This window comes from Aythya marila, assembly GCF_965140915.1.
Source record: "Aythya marila genome assembly, chromosome: 1".
In the NCBI taxonomy this organism is placed as follows: domain Eukaryota; kingdom Metazoa; phylum Chordata; class Aves; order Anseriformes; family Anatidae; genus Aythya; species Aythya marila.
In genome coordinates, this window is record NC_139042.1 from 169,030,554 (window position 1) to 169,049,772 (window position 19,219).

Consider the following 19,219-nt stretch of genomic DNA (forward strand, 5'->3'; position numbering starts at 1 on the left):
ACTGCAAACATGAACCATGCCATAGTCTCCCTTCTTCCCTTCTTCTCCAAGATGTATAGAAAAGCACCGTGCTGCCAGGAAATAAGAAACAGTCACTTGTGGAGAACATTTAACTTGAAAACTTGTCACTTGATGGGAACTGGTTGTATGATTTTAATCTTAGATGACATTTTAACTTCAAATACTATTAAATATAGATATGAAACGTGTAGGAACTGTGGTAATTTCAGATACTGAATTTCTATTTGGCAGCCACACTGGGAACCCACTAGGATATTTAATTTTGATATTATTTCCTATTTCCCATCTTAGGAAAGGAGCAACTACCAGGTCCTAAGAAGGTCTAGTTTTGCTTTTTCCAAAGAGATCAGTAAATATGTAAAATGTAGATATTTTCTTCATAGTTTAGGAGGCACTGTGATCTTACCAAATCTATCTTGTGATTAACGTTCAGTAAAAAGAATTTAAAAAAAGAAAAAAAAAAAAAAAAAAAAAAGAAAAAATATCCTAGCAGTTCTAGGAAATTACTTCAGCATCTACAGCCATATGTATAAATTGTAATGAAAACAGGTTTCAGACCTGAATCGTGCCTATCCTCCACTGTTCAAACTTCCTAGACTGAACCAGATTCTCTGCTGTGCTGGTCCTGCACCTCCTGATGGAGGCTGGGGAGAGGTGATGTGGAGACCCTGCCCCAGGCAGCCTGGGTCCTCCAGCACCCCACTGGGGGCCCCTCTGTGGAGGTGCTGGTGCTGGCCCCTGCCCTGCCCAAAATCCAGAAGTGCTGTGAAGTGATGCAGGGAGGCAGACAGCTAATGGGCCACTTGCAGACACCAAGTCTTTGAAGACTGGCATTTTATACAGGGCCAGTCTGTGGATGCTCGTGCTTGCCTCCTATAGCATTGCAACCCTCACACCATTTATCTCCAAAATCTCTCACTGAATGATTGGGTCAAGTATTTCATGCTGCAACTCAAGACTTCTTTAATGAGCACCTACCGTGCATGATGACTTAGAGCTGTGTAGTTTTGGGTACAAAATGTTGTTCCTGACTTCTGCCTACAAAAACCTTGGTTTACTACAACTGCATGGTCTGGCTGCAAACTTATCTGTTCAAGTCCTGTGTCATCTGTGATTCTCTTATTACCTTTCAAGGCCCTTTGCATACAATTTTATATGGTCCTTTAAACTCGTGATTCATTTGTGGCTATGGCATCTCTCCATAAAGACACCCACGTTTCTCAACTTACTTATTTGTTGAGTGCTTTAGATCTAAACCATACCACACAGTTGTTTCTCCCAATCCTTACAAAATCTGTATTTCATGAGAGCAATTATTTTTAGGAACATTCTCAAATTCAGAGTGGATGTGGATATTGCGAAATAAACTAGTCAGACAGCCGATCTCCTAGGGTTAGAAAAAAAGATTACTCAAAAAGGAGCCCAAAAGTTGAAGGCAGGTATAAAGTCAGCTCTTAAAAGCGGGAAAGGTTGCATCTGTTTTAATAGAATTAGAGAAAGCAACTGGAGGGATTCCAACATCACACCTTCACTAAAAGTCGGGTTAGAGAGCAACCAAAGGAAACAGCTCTTAGTGTAGATTTTTTTTTTTTTTCCCCCCTGTGGATCCTATAAAACCCAGGATCTAAGTGACATCTTTTTGTCACCATCTACAGGTGTGTTATATGCTAACGTTTTCCTTTATACTTTTTTCAAATACAGATTGCAGCATTGAAGAATGAGAACCAACAGTAAAAGGCTAAAAACTGGGCTTGAGCCAAGGGGTTTAATAAATCACATCCGTCCAGCAAGTCCTTAATCTCTCCTGTTTAAATCCTTTGTGCTCACCTGCAAAATAAAGCTCCTTTTTTATGATGAACCCAGGGGAACCTGTGTCTGACCCTCATCCCTCCAAGAACTAGTCTATCAGGCTTCTCCAGAAAACAGGCTGATAGAAAAGACAGAGCAATTATACCTTTATATTCCCCTCATGATTTCTAGTTTGAGGAGCAAAAAAGAAAACAAACAAGACATAAAGCAAAACTAATGAAACAGGTTTATTGCCTTGCCTTCTGGGACAAATGGAGCTCCCGCTGCCAGGAGACATCCCGAATCTCACGCCAGAGCTGCGGTTGCTGTGCTGGGGCTCAAAGCACTTTAGGAAACTTGCATGGCAGCGTGTTTTGTGCACCACGGTGCTCAGGTTCCTGGAGTGCTGGTTTAGTGAGGAAGAGGTAAAGTAGACAGCAAGAGGGAGAAAATGGCTGCAGGTTCCTTACCCTTCTTCTGTGGGGATAAAACAAACTTATTCCTTTTTTTCAGTCCGAATGTCTGCAGTGGGACTGCAAACATCACCGAGTGAATTTTGGTAACGATCTGTGGACAATGAAAGAGTAAATCCTGTACCTTAAAAGCATTAAAAAATGCATTCATTTCCATGTCATAAAGGAAGCACATCTGTAAAACTTCCCTCCCCCTTGAAACTATTGCTCTTTTTGCACCATCTATTTACTCACAGGGTGTAGGACGAGACTAACAGCACCATTAAAAAGCACACCTCACAACGACACAAGGAGAGTCTGGAGACTCAGTGATAATACCTGGTATTACTTCCCCAGTGCTCTGGTTAATATTTACCTGTGCTAAACTGTTTAAATAACTGTAGATGCTTGGGTCACAATTTTTGCTTTTAGTAGCAGAGCGCAGTGTATTTGATGCAGTCTGAGACATTTCCTGAAGAAACAGGAACAGTCACTCTATTGAGGTCAAACCCTTAAGAAAGGTTCTTCTGCAATTTTCATTTTTGTCTCAGCTTCTTGAAAATGGCGGGTGTAAGCAGCTGCATGAAGTACTCCATGTTCATCTTCAACTTCTTATTTTGGGTAAGTCGGTGTTTAAATTGTTATTAGTGACGCGTGAAATGTGTTCAACATTATCCAAATGCTGTAGTTGAAGAAATTGTAAATAAAATAGAGCATAAATAGAACCAGAGTATGGTTCTAAATCAGGGAGAGGAGAATGTTTAATTTTTGCCCTTCCTTTGTATTTTTCTTACAAAAAAGTCTTCCCTCCACATTGAAAAGTAGAACAGATGGGTCTCCATCTTCCTGCCTGCAATGTGCCCCTTATGTCAAAGGAAATCACTCATCTCAGTCAAAAGATAACAGACTCTACATTATCTTAATGGGAATTGTTCTTTTGTATTTTTTTTTTGTATCCTGTTTGCATCCAAACTGCATAATCCTGAAAGTGTAATTGCAACAGAAGATAGGAAAATGCACTTGTATTTTTAGCCTTCTAATTGATAAATCATTTTCATATACTTCTTTGTGGTTCCTAGCTTTATGCTCAGTGTCATAATTAGTTTCTGATGGTTGACCATACATTTTTGGAAAATGGTATGGGCTGGCAGTGTTGTCAAGAGCTGTACTGAAATGATCAGCTTTCTTCAGCACACATAGGAAGGTGGTTCCTGCCCTATGCCCAGCACAGGACAGCAGGCAGCTTTCTGAGAGTAACTTGAACCCTATTTGTCTTTGTCATATCTCGGCTAGTTTGCAAGAGTTTCAGGTCCTGGAAGCTCTGAAAAGTTTTGAGTTAAAGATAATTTCTGCAATGGTTCAGCCTCAGTGTCAGCTTTCCTACCATAATTTTGCCAAGTTCACCAGAGGTTTGCTGAAACTGGATGCAAAACTACTGACCCCAGTATGTTTGTTGCCTCAAGGGACATATTCTGAGTGAAAAGGTGATAGAATTCAAATAGGATCACAAACAGTTTCCGTATAAATTTTGTTGCTAGCCAAAATGAGAAGAATCAGCAAAATTCTTTGATCTCTTGTGGACCTCACCAAGAAACTCCTAAGAGACCAGTAGCAGTCAGGACTGGCCCCCACTTTTCTTCCTCCACCTCTACCAAGGCAGATTGAAAATATATGGCAGCCTAAGCCTCCAGGAACTGCATGGGTTTCTGGAAAGAAGATCCAGGATGTGATCCTGGAGGAGTCCTGAAAGTTCAGGAAAAAAAGCAGCATGGAACAAACTTCCCAAGACCTTGTTTATGCCAAAGTCAGGAAAATCTGCACCCTGTTCTGGGGAAGAAAATGCTGAGAGCATTTGCTGTGCGTATGACAGCCTGGCTGAGACAGAGGAGGACACAAATGCAGTTATACTGACTTATTTTAAAGAAAGGGGCTTAGTACTATGGAGATAGGGAAGAGGTGTGGTGCAAGCAGCAATACGCACAGGTGGAGCACAATGAATCTGAATTCTTTGAATAACACTCCCGTCTCTAATCCCTGGAAATCATTAAATTGCTGTGGTAAAGGACAGGGAGCAGTGATGTCTTCACAGCTGCTGCTTCCACTCCCTGGTGCACAGCACAGTTGGGCAGGTAGAAAGTTAAACTGATAGTGGGGAATAAAGGTGACTTTCATCTCAACTAGATAACAGCAACGGCAGCGTGTTTATCTGGTGTCCTTTTTTTTAACCCCTTTGCAATCTCTCTGGATTGCCCCCTTCTGAGGGCCTCAGGAACAGGCTTTTTAGTCTTCTTATGCCCTTTTCTTAGCAGCTCTTACAGCATATCCTTGAATGTCTAAATCCTGGAATAGGCTAAGCCAGATCTGCAAAGTCTCTTATGCTTCTCTCTCCTTGGCCCCATGTGTTGTGTGCCCCCAGGAATTCACAGCCCTGGCATTGGGCTCTGGAGCACCCACAGAGCTTTGCATCTTCCAGTCTGGTGAAAGAAAGCTAAATTTTATTTTAAGGAAAACTAATAATTAGGATGGAGTACTGCAACAAGCATGCAGTGTTCTATTTTGACTCAGGGAATGGAACTTTTGATTTGTAATTTCAATTATTTTATTTGTGTTTTCTTGTTTACTTTGTATATGATGAAAATAAACAGAAACAAAACATTAAAATTTCACTGAAATTAAGTGTTTTTATGAGTCTAAAACAATTTTATTTTCTATATTTAAAATATATACACCATACTGGAAACTTCATTTTAAAATAATATTCTTTGGTTTTTTGAATGGAGGAAATAGATATTGTAGCATCCCCATCTGATTGGTAAGTTTCTGTACATTCAGATTTACTTACTTCTACTACTGTGCTATATTTTTGGGGGAGGTTCTCTATAACGAATAAGGCAGTGGGCCAAATTCTCTTTAGATTTGCAGCAATAGCTGCTTCAGTGGAACTTTTCACATTAGCAAGCCCACGTTGTCTGGTGTGTAGCCACATGGTTCGCACAGTGCTGCTGAACAAGACCCAAATACAGAGTCATATGATACCATCAGTTTCTAGGCAGATTCAGTGGGATTCAGATGATTTCAGTGGGGAGTTCTAGTTAAATTTGATAACATGATATAGCTGTCATCGATTGTACAACTTTCTTTTTCATGTGTAAAGTGTACTTATAGGAGCTTTACTTAGAACAGAAAAATGTGTGGTACTCATGTCTGAGGGCTGGCTGTGTTCCATATTAAATAATCTGCTAAAGTCGTTACGGTCTTTGATGATGAATATTATATGAAACCTTTTTGTAGGAAAGTATTTTTGAGGGAAAAAAAATCTTAAACATGTAAAAATAGCTCTTTTAATTTTAAAAGGTCCCAGTTTTCATGGGAAGATCATAACCACATTTTAGAGCCATTTCTGACCTGACCATTAAAGACATACAGGAAGATAATTCTGAATCTTACTAGACTTTGGTCCTCAGTGATTTCTCTTTCCTACCAGTCCTCTCAAGTGGCTCACATAATTACATATTTTTAGCCTCTAAAACTACCTGTCTCCCATACCTGGTAAAAAAGAGAAATTATGTGTGAGAATTTCACAATCACAATCATCACAAACAAGGTAAGGAACACAGTGGCTGGAGCATAGTGGAACCGTACCTCAAAGATCAATGAAACTGGAGAACAACTGGTGATTAAGGAATATGTCTGGATCTGGGATTCATCCACCCTGACTTCAACATCTCAAAGCAAATCATTCTGGGCTTCTTTTTAAGTTGGTAATATCAATGGGTCATTTAACTCATCTGAGAATATGTGTCCCTGACAGGTCAGAGGAGATAGACTTAGATGTTTATCTTTCATGTGCACAAGATGGACTAAAGTTGTCTTCTTTAAAAATATAATGGAAATAATAACTACCACAATGTGCTCTTTACAAGAAGAATATTCTAATAGCTCGAGATAGACAAATATTGTTGCAACAAAGAAAGCAGGAAAACTTTATTTAGAACTTTTCCTAATAGTTTTACCATAGAGAATATTTCTAAAGATATATGTCCCGAAAAACTCTAGAAATAACAGTTGTACTGACATCCCTTATCAAATCTTTCATTTCCATTATACAGGAAACATTGTTCTTTATAGTCATGTTATATACATACTATAGCAATTTATAGTTGTCTCTCATCTGACAGAATTTCTGTGTCCTTACAACCACATGTATAAATCATGAAGGAAATGATGATTCCTCTGGGATAGAAACATCAGGGCTTTGGTGCATAACTGAAGGTTTAACTATCCTTATGAAGTTTCCTGGATATGAATCAATATTCTGTGCTCTAGCAATTCATGTTGCTTTCATTTTGCCAAAGAAATTATTTCAGAATTTTGGCCAGCATCTGGTGCTGTTTGGATGCTCAACTTTAATCTGAAATTGTTGATCTTTCTAAATATTCTTTTTTTTTTTTTTTTTTTTTTTTTTTTTCCCACAGGTGTGTGGTTCAGTTATTTTGGGCATCTCTGTATGGATACGTGTTAGCAAAGATGCTCAGAAGGTAAATGCATACAATAATATCAGTTCCATGTAAAATGCAGAAGCTACTATATAGATTTTACTTTCCCAACTTAATTTCTGCAAATGTGTTCTGCTTTCACTGGGGTGTTTTGTGTGGGTAAAAATGAATGTGTTTTATGATGTTTAAGATTAAAGAAGATGGTGTGGGTAGTCAGATAAAGTGATCAATGTATGCACAGATGTGTAATGACAAGTGTCTTCCAGTGTTACTAATCTAAGCTCTTGCAGATGCACAGTGATTTCTCTTTAAAATGTGGGTCTCTTTTTCCTCTAATGAAAACTAATGATGGTTTTCTTATTGATTTCAGTGCTAGAAAGAATAATGAGGAGCCATGAGCCTCTTAGTCTTTTCAGTCCTTCCCCATTAGAATAGTATAGTCATATATATTTATAGAGTTACTTCTATGTATTTTTAGGAAATATTTTTTACTTTTCTTACTGTCTTCAATAATATTATTTATTATTACTTATTTTCTCAGTAATTGTAACTTTGAAAGGGTGCAAGATTTTTTCTCATCTATTTTCAATGGCTTCCTAATAATGTCTAACCCTTTTTCACTCATGGAATTATTTTTAAAGAACAACAGATCTTTACTCAGGATTTAAATGTAATGTAAATAGCCTTCATGGAGGGGAGAAGAAAAATCCCTGAGTTCCCTCCTGGATTTTATCTGGGTTATTAAATTTCTTCAGATTTTATGACTTTCCTTTTCTGCAAAGTTACAGAAAATACAATCTTGATGAGCCCTTGATCTTGCATAAATGCACCAGCGGATTGTCCTGTTGGTGCAAAGGTTCTTTGGCCTTATGGGCCTTGCCAGCATTTTGCCATCTGTGCTCCCAGTGGCACTGATATCTTAATTACAGCATGTTTTCCATTCACATAAAGAAGTGAAGTTGATTCTACCATTCCTCTGGAAGGTGCTGTGCAATCTTTGCATGTTGATGCTTTGTTATGCTAACAGGAAGAACAATCTGACTCTGAGGTTTAGGCAGTGCATTTCTTTGGCTGAATTTGAACCACATAAATGTAAATGAATTTGAAAATTTTATTTGTATACTTTAGTTTTCAAAATGGATTTCTGGCTGTAGAAGTGAAAAAACGATCAAGTGTTACTTTGAAGGATTTCTTTTCCAACTCTCACATTGAGCCTTTAGGTCAGATTAAGCTGCAAAACTTCTGATCGCTCCTCTGCTTCTCTACCAGAATCCATCAGTAAAGAAAAATACTTTTTAATTCAGTATATCCGGAACTAAAAGGATGTTGGAAATAAGAAGATGGCTTTATATATTTCTTCTATTTGGCTGATGATGTTGCTGTCCTTAGCCAGTCCCAGATGTCTCATATTTGGCAGTGGATGGATGTAAGAGAACTCAGATCACAGTGACGTTGTGATGTGGAGTAAATTAGGTCATTATGGAGAGTTTTGCAATGTCCTGCTGTGGAAGAAGAAGAATGATGTGTTTCACTCCTCAGTCAACATTTTACAGAAGCTAAAGTTGCCACGCTTGCTAGATGACCATCTCTAGTATCATGGCTCAGATAGTGCAATGGAGCTTGGAAAACCATAACCATTGTTATTCTTATTTTTGGAAAGCTTTCCTATTCAGAAAAGCACACTTAAGTGTGTCCCAAGCTGGCTTCCTGAAGTGACTCTTGTTACTCCACAAAAACTGTGAATTAAGAATTAAGACCAAAATAGAAAGTATTTTCTTACTATTTTTGCCTCTATGCAAAGATCCCATTCAAATCCAATATATGTTTTGCCTGATTAGTAATTGAAGAGACCAGAAAGATTTGTCTATAGATGAACAAAGCTTTCTAAGAATAAATAACAGGAGTTTCAGTCCTACTTCGAAGGGGAAAGAACAACACATTCTTAAAATTATACTTGTCTATATACCTTTGTAATTTCCATCAGAAGATAAATATGACAACTTCCAGACGTTTTTGCTAATCTTGGCACAAGCCACATTGGAAAATATTCTTTGAACATTTCTCTCTGTTTTGGCCCTTGGCCTTAGTCCTTCTGTGGGAACTGAATAATTTGATATTTAATAATAATGAGGTATATGAACTGTTTAGTTGAATGTCCAACACATCAAAATACAGTCCTCATCTGTGATGGCATTATTAGAAATCATACCCAAAAACAAAGAAAAAGAAAGCTGCTTTGGAAAATATATCTTTCTCCACTATATCCAGTATCACTCAGAAACATGTTCTCTTAGGAACAGCCACAGAGTACGTTCTTGGATTTCTAATGACAGACAGAGTTTTTGTTTCTTTAACATTTGGTTAATGTAAGAGAGATTTTGAAATAATTTTGCTACTTCCAACAAAAAGCAAATATTTGTCAACTGAAAATGAACTGAAAGCTATTTTAAAGATGAGATTTTTATTTACTATGTTAAGTTGACTTTCATCCTGTGCAGAAACAGAGATTGTGAAGAGACAGGTTCCACCAGGCCGTCCAACAAAAGGTTTAGGAAGGATGTTAGTGGTTTATTGATTCAAGGAATAGAATTTCTCTATGGTTGCACATCAGTATATTTATCAGTTATTAAATATTTTCTTGTTTGGGGAGATACATATATTTTTCAGGGGAGTTTCTTGCAGCTGAAAAATTTTTTTTTTCCTCTCTTTTCAGGAGTTGGGCGTAGACAGCAGCCTGTTTGCAGGGGTTGATCTGCTGATAGCTGTGGGCTCCATCATTATGGTCCTTGGGTTTCTGGGGTGCTGTGGTGCCATCAAGGAAAGTCGGTGCATGCTGCTCTTGGTAGGAAAAAAAAGAACATTTGTCTGCCTTTAACAGACTACAGATACAATTGATGTATAAAGTCACTGGTAGTACCAGATGACAATACTGTTTTTATTTCATCGAATGTTTACTTATGAGCATGTATTGTCATTGCCTACCCCACACTTGAGCCCTTCCTGAATTGAAGTGCAAAAGAAATGATGGGTGGTCTCATCAAAGAGAAAACAGGGCCAAGAGAGCCCTGACCATGTCACTAACTTTTCCCCCACACAACTAAAACTGACATTCACTCCACCAGTCACCCCCCTCTATGTATGTCATAAATGTTTTAATGTCATAAATTCCCAGTTGCTCCCTCTGCTAGTCTTCCCAGAATGTCCTCCTTGTCCTCCTACCCAACATCTCTCACCTACACACTGCACATCATGCCACCTCTCCAAAGTGTCTTGTTTTGGTGACTAGATGATACTAAGGCACACACTCTGTCTTGAGCATCCCTTTTCTCATCCCCAAAGAAGGAAAAACTGGAACTGACTGGAACTTCAGTTCATTCTATGAAGCACGTGAAAGATTAATATTCACTTTAAAGAGATGATAGCAACTTGGTAAAAAAAGATATAATTTTCTCTACCTTTTGTTTCTTCCTAGTTTTTTATTGGACTGCTGCTGATCTTGATCCTTCAGGTTACAGGAGGTATCTTAGGAGCAGTATACAGATCTCAGGTACAGTATTATTCTGTATTGTCATTCAAGTCTTCCCAAAGATTTGTTTCTCCACTGAAAACTAATAAAATATTTGCACTTGCAGATTGAAACATCCCTTAACACGACTTTAAAGGACAATGTTGATTTATTGCAAGGCACTACAGCAGAAGCAAAGCAATTTCAAGAGACCTTCCAGAAGTTTCAGACAGAGGTAATTAAGATGTAACAAAGGGTGGGGGTTGTTGCTATCTGTTCTATCTCTAGCATTTGTCTATGCTTCATTTTATGTCTACTCTGTCATAGATTTGAATTTCACACCCTGGGGATGGGAGAGGGTCTGACTTAAACACAAGTTAAAATGCTGCAAAGGGGTTTCTGCTCCCTTGATGCAGCTTGGGCTTTCCATAATGATTTCTTTGTGCAAAAGAGAAGATTCTCTTCCTGAGAGAAATGGAGCAAAGGCACACAACATGCAAGATGATCCACATTTAACTGTCTGAAAACGTCCCTTTCTCTATACAGAGGAAGACATTCTCAATGGCCCTAAATAGGATTTTGTGAAAGTTTCTTTCTAGAATAAATAGATTGGTAGCTGTCTAGATCTGTAAGTCTTAAACTCCATAAGTTTGCATCAGTGATTACAAATTCTTCAGTGTGCTTGCAGAAATTAAAAATGTCTTATAAGAACCAACACAACCAAAACAAAGGTTCCCTCATTCTGTGATATGACTGCAAGAGATTATCAGTTCTTTCTTCGAGGCCATATGCTCATTACACTGGCAAGTAATACTGCAGAGCTCACAGGGTGTACAGAGCATGCCTACAGGATTTAAAAGCCCTGTAATTGGTATTGGGCCTTTAAAAACTCTGCATGTCTTTGTATTTGCTCTTCATGGTTTTTATATGTGCTTATTTTGTCATTCTAGAAGACTGAGCAGACTAGAGACATTTGTGCATATGTCTGAGGAAGTATACTTCAAAGACTTGTAATTCTCTGTGGGGTGTGGTAGGATTTATGGATTCAAGTAGCTCTTAGGACCCAAGAAGTCAGGTTTGCATCTTGGTCATAAATCGATTGCCATGAGACTGTTGTTTGATGCTTGAGTTATCAGTCTTCCACAGCTTTGGTTATGCTAGTGCAAGTTATGCATTTTATAAAGTATATGTTTTGTTCTAGCCATGGTTACCTAAAAGGTGCAATTTGCCTCATCTATTTGGAGCAAGGTATTGTTGCCTGGGTAGGTTGGAGTGCTGGTTTTATTCCCCTATTCCAGACTCTTTTTGGACCCCCTCAGAGCTTCAGCCACATGAACTTATTTAAGAAGTATTTAAAGATTTAAAGGTTTCTGTCTCAAGTTGGGAATAAAATATAAAACAACGCTCTTTTTCTTGAAAGCAGTGAAAACTTTCTCAGTCTCCAAAGCCCAGATCATCTTCATTTACAGAAAGTGGCCTCTGCTTGAGTTTGGATTGGTGATGGCCAGCTCTTCTACTGCCTGAAATGCCTATCAGTATTTCATGACCTCCAGAAAATCTTCCTTCCTCACTCAAGCTACCATGTTTCTATTTCTTCTCAGTAGGATACAGAAGATGGAGTTACTTGTCACCTCCAGAAATTAGCCTTTTTTTTAAATAAATGAAATAGGGAATGCTTAGGTGTTGACACAATGCCAGACTTTTTTTACAAGACTTTTATTGAAGATATTACTAAACAAAGGGTGATATCAAAATCTGAAAACTCTGATAATCCCCACCATCCCTTTCTCTCCTCATCTGAGGTCATCCCTTCACAGGTCCTCACTGAATTATTATCTCAGAGCTGAATGGCTCCTGCTCCATAGGAGGGCCCTAGTCCCCTTCCAGGTCTTTGCATTTGGCTGGACACCTGGGGCCTAGGAGCCTGCCCCATCACTGTGGGGATGAAAAGGCCTGGCTTCCCTTTACAAATGTCCCCCAAAATTGAGATTGACTGTTACATAAATGCTTTGATGAGAAGGCTTCCTTCTCCTTCGTTGCAGCTTTCCCTTTTGAAGGGAAGGTGCTCCTTCAGTGTGTCCCAGCTGAGAACTGTCCAGTACCCTTTAGGCAAGAAGATTGGATAAGGAAAGCTTCAGTAGTTATTTCATTTAGAATATCATGTTAGCATGAAATCATTAAATGTGTATTTTCCTGTGTAAGAGTGGGGAAAGATGCGCAATAAAAAAGAGTTTTGTTTTCCCTGTACTTACATCTATTCTGATTTCTCCCACCTGCAAAGTGCCAGAAGGTAGACACTTAGTACCACCCTGATTCTGGACATCACACAGAGAACAAATTTCACCATTTCTGGTGTGTGTCCCTGCCATACTCCCAGTAGTACCTGTGCCTATACATTGGCACAGAGTGTCTGCTGCTGTTTTTAGGGTAGGCTTAAAGAATTCTTATATCTTTAAAGGCTGACAGTGTGAAAGGAAAGGAAGTGAGAAGCAATATTTAGGTAGCTTATATTACTTCCACTTTTACTTCTCCATTCTGCCTCCGGCTTTGTCCTGTGCTTCTGAGTCAACTTAACTCTCCTGATATAATAAGCAGCTCCCTGGAGGGATGATTGAAAGGTGAGCAAAATGAAAACAACAACAGCAACAACAACAAAAAAAAAGCATAATTACTCTATTAATTTTTAAATAGACCAGGATTGTTTTATTATGTCCCACAGCCTTTGCTTTTATACAAAATAACATGAACACTTCCAGCTGCTTTTTAAAAGGGGGAAGATGTAAACCCAAGTCTGCACCCCTGAGCTTTAGTGGCTTGAACAAAGTGGAATCTGAAGTGAAACTGCACCTGGCTTAGGCTTCACAAACCCCAAATGGAGCCCTGGCCTCCTCAGTCCATTTCTAATTTAAAGGGCTAATCATCATTCAAGGTGGCTGTTTTTCTAGATTTCATAGTTTTTTGTGCCTGAATTTTACTTTTTCAGCCTGGCTTTTCAATATATGATTTGCTGTAGATGTTACTTACCACATGCAGGTGTAAGTCACAGAAAGAAGACTTGATTTTGAAAACACACAATACCCAGCATTGCTCCATGCTGTATTCTGGCACTGACAATCACTAGCTTTACAGTATATTAATGGTTTTTGAGTGCTGAATGTTGAAAATTGTCTCTTTTATTTATTTATTTTTATATTTATTTTTTTTTTACCTTGTGCACTCACAGTCTTATAACTTGTATTGAAATGTAAAGGGTATTTGAGACAGGTATCAATCTGGGAAAAAATCCACATTGGATAGGATGAAAGGAAATTGTTGTTCCTCTTGGCTTGCCCTCATTCACTCCCCTAACGGCAATTCATTGTTTTTTTCTTCATCTTCCTGTTTCCTCTTTTCTTGCAGAACAAGTGCTGTGGTTTGTTGAATGGGGCTGCAGATTGGGGAAACAATTTTAATACAGATATTGATGGCAGTCAAATCTGTGGATGTGACCCAAATGGCGAAGAAGCAAACCTCTGCGTCTCTTATAACAGGAGATATGTTTATAAAACGGTAAGAAAAATACAATGTCCTGCTCTTCTTTCCAAACACAGGTTTTAACATAGAGCTGTCTTTAGTTGCTGGCATAGTCAGCAGTTCTGTCTCTTTCCAAAAAGACAAAGTTTTGCCTTCTCTTCATTAGCCAGCTTTGCCTCCACACCAGCTGTGGTGAAATTGCTGTGCATACATAAAATATGTGTCTGCTTTCTCCTCCTGGGGATGTCTCTGTTGTATCTGTACACTCCATTATCTCCCAGTCTGCATGGTAACTACAGGTGAAAACTGCTGTTACGGCTTTGGGGTCAGAGTATGCCTCTGGGTCAGAGCAGCACGCCAGCTACTCTTTGGATCTCCTGTGGAAGATGAAGCTCCCGCCAGAGCTCATTTTGGTGGTAGACATGTTGACTCAGAGGCTAAGAGATAATGAAAAGCAATTTCATTAAATACAAGATCCTTGAGTTTTTATAGTCATTTACTAGAAGAAAAACATGCTCATTTTACAGAATCTACTGGTAAGGCACCTCATATGTGGTAGGCTTCCTAGAAGCATACTTAAAGTGTAATTTGCAACTCAGGCCTTTTGAAAAGCTTGTGGTAATTAATATAGTAGTAAGGCAAAAGTGCCCGGTGAATGGTTACAAAAAAGCATACTCAAAAAATGGTGGATGGGCAGCAGAAATCTCGTTTATTTCACAATTTATCTGTTTTCTTATACTGAAATTTAACTCCATACATACCAAGAAAAATATGGAAAAAGTAGTGGAAAACTCAGAGAAAACACCTACATTTTTAGAATACTAGTAGTATGATGTTTCCAATCTGCATCTAGTACACAGCAGATTTTAGCAAATATCCCAAATTGATTGTATACTTTCCTAAATGCACAGTTTCTTAGCCAGGTCCTTTCTGAACACAAATTTCCTCCCTGCGTAGTCCCACAGAAGCAAATACAGTTTTAAAGCAAGGGAACAGTCTGGTTAAGTAGAGAATGCCAGAACCCAATCTGGAAATAAGATGTATGCAGAGGCTTTTTTGGCCACATTTTTATGTCTTTTTGGCCGCAGGCAAACCCTCAAAGGACATATGAGAAACCATCAGTGAAATTACTGCAGGTGCAAGATATCGCTCACATGAATGCACAGATTTCATGGTGGTGTTAGATGCTAGTAAAGACATTCGACTCTTGTGATCCAGGAAAAATGGTTTGAAATTTAGTGCAGTTCTGAGTCAGCTTAAATGAGAGGTTTTTAGAAGAACTGGAAGGAGAAGACGCATGTGTTTACTGTGAGAGAGGAAATATGGTGAAGGCATATAACTATGCATTATATTTGGGGGGAATGAAGTTGTAGTGTTGGAACAGTATTGTGGTTTTGATGGATTTAAGCTGTACTTGGCTTTCCCTACAGTTTGAAAAAGGAATATTGTCAATGCCTGGAGAAGATGTAGGCGTTATAAGAACAGATGTATGCACTTATTAAAAAGGAGAGTAGCTCTGCATAGAACTTCAGATGTGATCACTCACTTCCTCCCAGTCCCAGGCCAAGACCACCAATCATTTGTCAAAATTAATACTTAAGTTTGGTTTTATATCTAAATATTTTTAGTTGAGACTGATTCTAATAATAGGCTTTGAGGTCTCAAACCCAATGATCACATTAGTGGGAAAATGAAGTTAAATTCATCTTCATTTTTGTGAAGGCAAAGGCTAGATATCTGTCTCAGGGCCCAAGATACATATAAATGTGTTCTTTGTGTCTGTTAGCAACAAACCAGTGTAAATTCAAATAGCGTTTCTTTTACATGGAGAGCAAGAGAGAAAATATTTTAGAGGATGTGTTTCTAATAAACTTAGGTTAATCTTGCTTACCTATAATTATTCATTTCTTGTTTTCCATGTCTTGTTTTCCAGGTTTGTAGAGAAGTGATCATCAAATATGTTCAAGACCATATGCTCATAATTATGGGGATCGCATTTGGACTGGCAGTTATTGAGGTACCAGTATACACCATTAAAATATTTAGTGGCTGACAAGCCATGCCTTCTACTTAAAAATACACTGGGAGTGGAATTAAAACACCTGGCTTGCACAATTAATAGACAAGGGAGAACCACCTCTAACCTTAGCTGAAATCTCACTGTTATTTCCTATCAACGGCATACAGCTGCCAAGCTGAGGAATTCAGGTGGGACCAGACCACCCTGTTGCCTGTATAAGCATATCACATGGCACTTTTTCTGCAAAGATTTAACAGGTTTGGGGCCAGGCTGGGACTTGACAGTGAGCCCAGTGGATGGAAGGGTGTGCAGACTCCCAGACCCAGACAAATAAGAGGCAGAGTAGCTGTTCTTCTCTTCTTAGCTGGAGGAAAAAATCATATCATTAAACTTTGTAGTCCCTAAATTGCATATTCTTATTGTGGAGAAATTATGATTCAAAATCATTATTCAGAGGGAGTAATTTAACCATCAAGATGGTGTCTGAATGTGCCTGAGTGCACACCTGTGCTCCTCCATATACTCTGGTGTGTGAAAAAAGCAGAGCATGTGAGCTCTTCATTTTAATTGTTTCATCATACACTGAAGACTATCACACAAAATTTTCTCCAAAGAGAGGAGAAAAAACAGTGAGGTGATCCAGTCAGCTACTTGATGAATGATAGGCTTTGATTAGGAGAAAATGACAAAGAAGCAGGGGATTTCATCATGTTGCTTTCTTTGGTCATTTTCATTCTTTTTACTATTCCTGTGCGGTTTTCCTCCTCCCCTGCCCCCCCCAGATGAATGTTTGAGGGAAAAGCAGAATGACGAAGATAGCTGTGCAGAGTTCAGCCTGTTATTCCTAACGAAAACTTCTTAACATCCTTGGCAGAGGACTGTTCCTCGTGGTATAAGAGTGGGCTAGAGCCCCAGCTCAGAAGTACTCTTCCAGGAAAATAATTGTAAGCAGGGAACAGTTAGGCAGCTGCAGCACTGTGAGATGACAGGCCACTTCTTACTCGGCATAGGCTTCACATTATATAAGGTGCTATACATGGGAGGTCAGGTCTCTTGCCTATATGTAGAGTTCATGGGGAAAATCAATGAAATATATCAATAAATAAAGAAAGGCCTTTACAAATATAATGAAGTGTAAAATTTCATATCTATCCAGAAAGTAAGTTGTAAGTCACTTTGCTCTAGTTATTGTAGTTGTGTTCATTGTAGCCTTTAGTTCATTGGCCATCATTCTTACCTTTTCTCCAGCTGGCATTTTCTGTGGCGGTTGCCTCTCTTAATCATAAAAATATTTGAAAACAAAGTGAGTAAACAATATGAGGATAACAGCCTCAGCTGGTACAAATTGTCAGCTGGCAATTTACACTTGCTAAAGATTTAGCCTTTCCAAAGATATTAACATATTGTGACATCTCAAGTAACTGCAAATCAAAAGCCACATGCTTAACTCTCTCTCTCTCCTGGAAAACAGCAGATAAAAAGGCCGGGAAAAGGAAAAGTATTCTTTTGTAGCTGTCCCCCTCTGCCTGCTCCATCATGCCACTTGTGGGCTGTAAATGGTTTCAGCTCAATTTGTTAGTGGAAATGATACTGAGAAAAGAAGGGCCCAGTTTCACTTGGGCACAGGTGAAAATGTGGGCATGGTACATCAGGGAAGCCAAGTCAGCTTCTTCCAGCTGTGAGGCCATCCCCTTGCCTTACCTGTACCCACATGTTCTGTACACTCCACAACATCTCTTCCTTAAATAAATGAATTCATGGCTTCATAAATGTCCTTTGAATACTTTACACTTTTGGATAACACCTTCACAGACTGGTTAATTTTAAATCCAGAAGGAAGCTTACTGACCTTCTGATCTTGTCAGCTGTCTGTCACAGGTCATGGAATTTCACCCACTAATTCCTGCCACAGGAGGTGATCCTACCAAATTTTATATCTCAAACAACTTCTTTTGTGGACTCAGAGTTTCTATCTCAATCCTATTACTGACGAATGTAAAACTTTTATTGTATGATCATTTGCTCATCAAAAAGGCAGGATATGTACATGTGTGTAAATGTACATCTGTATACATATACACATATGAATATATGGATATATTTAAAGATGATAAAGTGGTAGTCAAAAAGAAGAGAGATATCAAAGAGAAACAACCCTTAGAATATGAAATAGATTCAGAAAGTTCCTCTAAATTTCTTAGAAAATAAAAGATTGAATTTTTGTCCGACTTTCTTGAACTTTTGCTTCACTTGCTGCTTCATTGCAGCTAAGAACTGCATTTTAAAATCCTAGAGTTACAGTGTTCCCGATCCACACAGGCAATTCATCTTTTAAACAAATGAAAGTTTTCCATCGTATTTGCAATCTTACCTGTGGTACATGCCGATTTCATTAAAATGGCAATATACTAAAGTCATGTTCTTTAAAGAATTACATTGGAAAAGATCTTCTGCATAACAGATTTAGCCTGCTTGTAAGTCCAAGACATTTGCAAACAAAATGTTCCCACTGTGTATCAGTTGTATCTTGGGATTTCCAGGACTGCCAAGTAATACCAGAAATGTTTTTGTTTTCCAGATTCTTGGTTTGGGGTTTTCTATGGGCCTCTACTGCCAGATCCAGAGAAAATGAAACTGTGGAAGTGTCAGAACAATGTCAACGGCCAAATCAAAACCTTTGTAGATAGATGGATATTTGGTTTGGCACCTTCAGATAAATATACGCATGTCCCAGGCAGCTGTTCTGATGAAAACAGCACCTCCTGTGCACACAGATACTTCACAATTTGCAAAAAGACCTCCTTATACTTTGTAGGATTTAATGATGTGAATGTGAATTTTATTTGCAATAAACGTCTTTGTTTGTGTTTCTGATGAGTTTATTTTGTCTGAAGATAACATTTAAGTAACATTTAAGCCATGCTGAGGTTTGAGCTCCCCCCACAGAGTGTCCACATGGCTGTCATGCCACTCGAAGCAAAGTCATCACAAACAGTCGCGTATGGTCTTGTGTGGGCTGGCTGCTCTGGGGAATCACACGCCTCAGGCAGTTTCACTTGTGGGGCAGGGTTTTTTCATTACTAGTGGCACGGGGGAGTTTGACACTGGGTTTGATATATATGGTAAGGTCTCTGTTACTTGTGAAAGGCATGGGGACTAGATTTCATCCAACTAGAAAACCCTGCTTGGGGGTTCCCTTTAGGAAGACTTATTCTGCCTGCTGAAATAGTTACTGATAGGTCCGAATGATGTTTAGATTGTATATAGGTGTTGGATTCAGTGGCATGTATTCTGCAAATATGCATCAAGGATGAATATCAGGTGTTCAAGGTCAGGTTGGATGAGGCCTTGGACAACCTGACCTAGTGGGTGGCATCCCTACCTATGGCAGGAGGGTTGGAATTAGGTGACATTTAAGGTCTCT

The 19,219-nt window shown here is 38.8% G+C and overlaps 1 protein-coding gene across 1 annotated transcript; it reads left to right on the forward strand.

The window, feature by feature from the left end:
* Positions 1-2,552: 2,552 nt before the first annotated feature.
* On the forward strand, positions 2,553-18,626 carry TSPAN8 (tetraspanin 8). Its single transcript, XM_082751589.1, has 9 exons — positions 2,553-2,603; positions 2,813-2,882; positions 6,737-6,799; positions 9,471-9,599; positions 10,230-10,304; positions 10,390-10,497; positions 13,662-13,811; positions 15,709-15,792; positions 18,374-18,626. Exons 2-9 carry the CDS (start codon positions 2,823-2,825, stop codon positions 18,425-18,427), a joined length of 723 nt encoding a protein of 240 aa, XP_082607715.1. The 5' UTR covers positions 2,553-2,603; positions 2,813-2,822; the 3' UTR covers positions 18,428-18,626.
* The last annotated feature ends 593 nt before the right edge of the window (positions 18,627-19,219 follow it).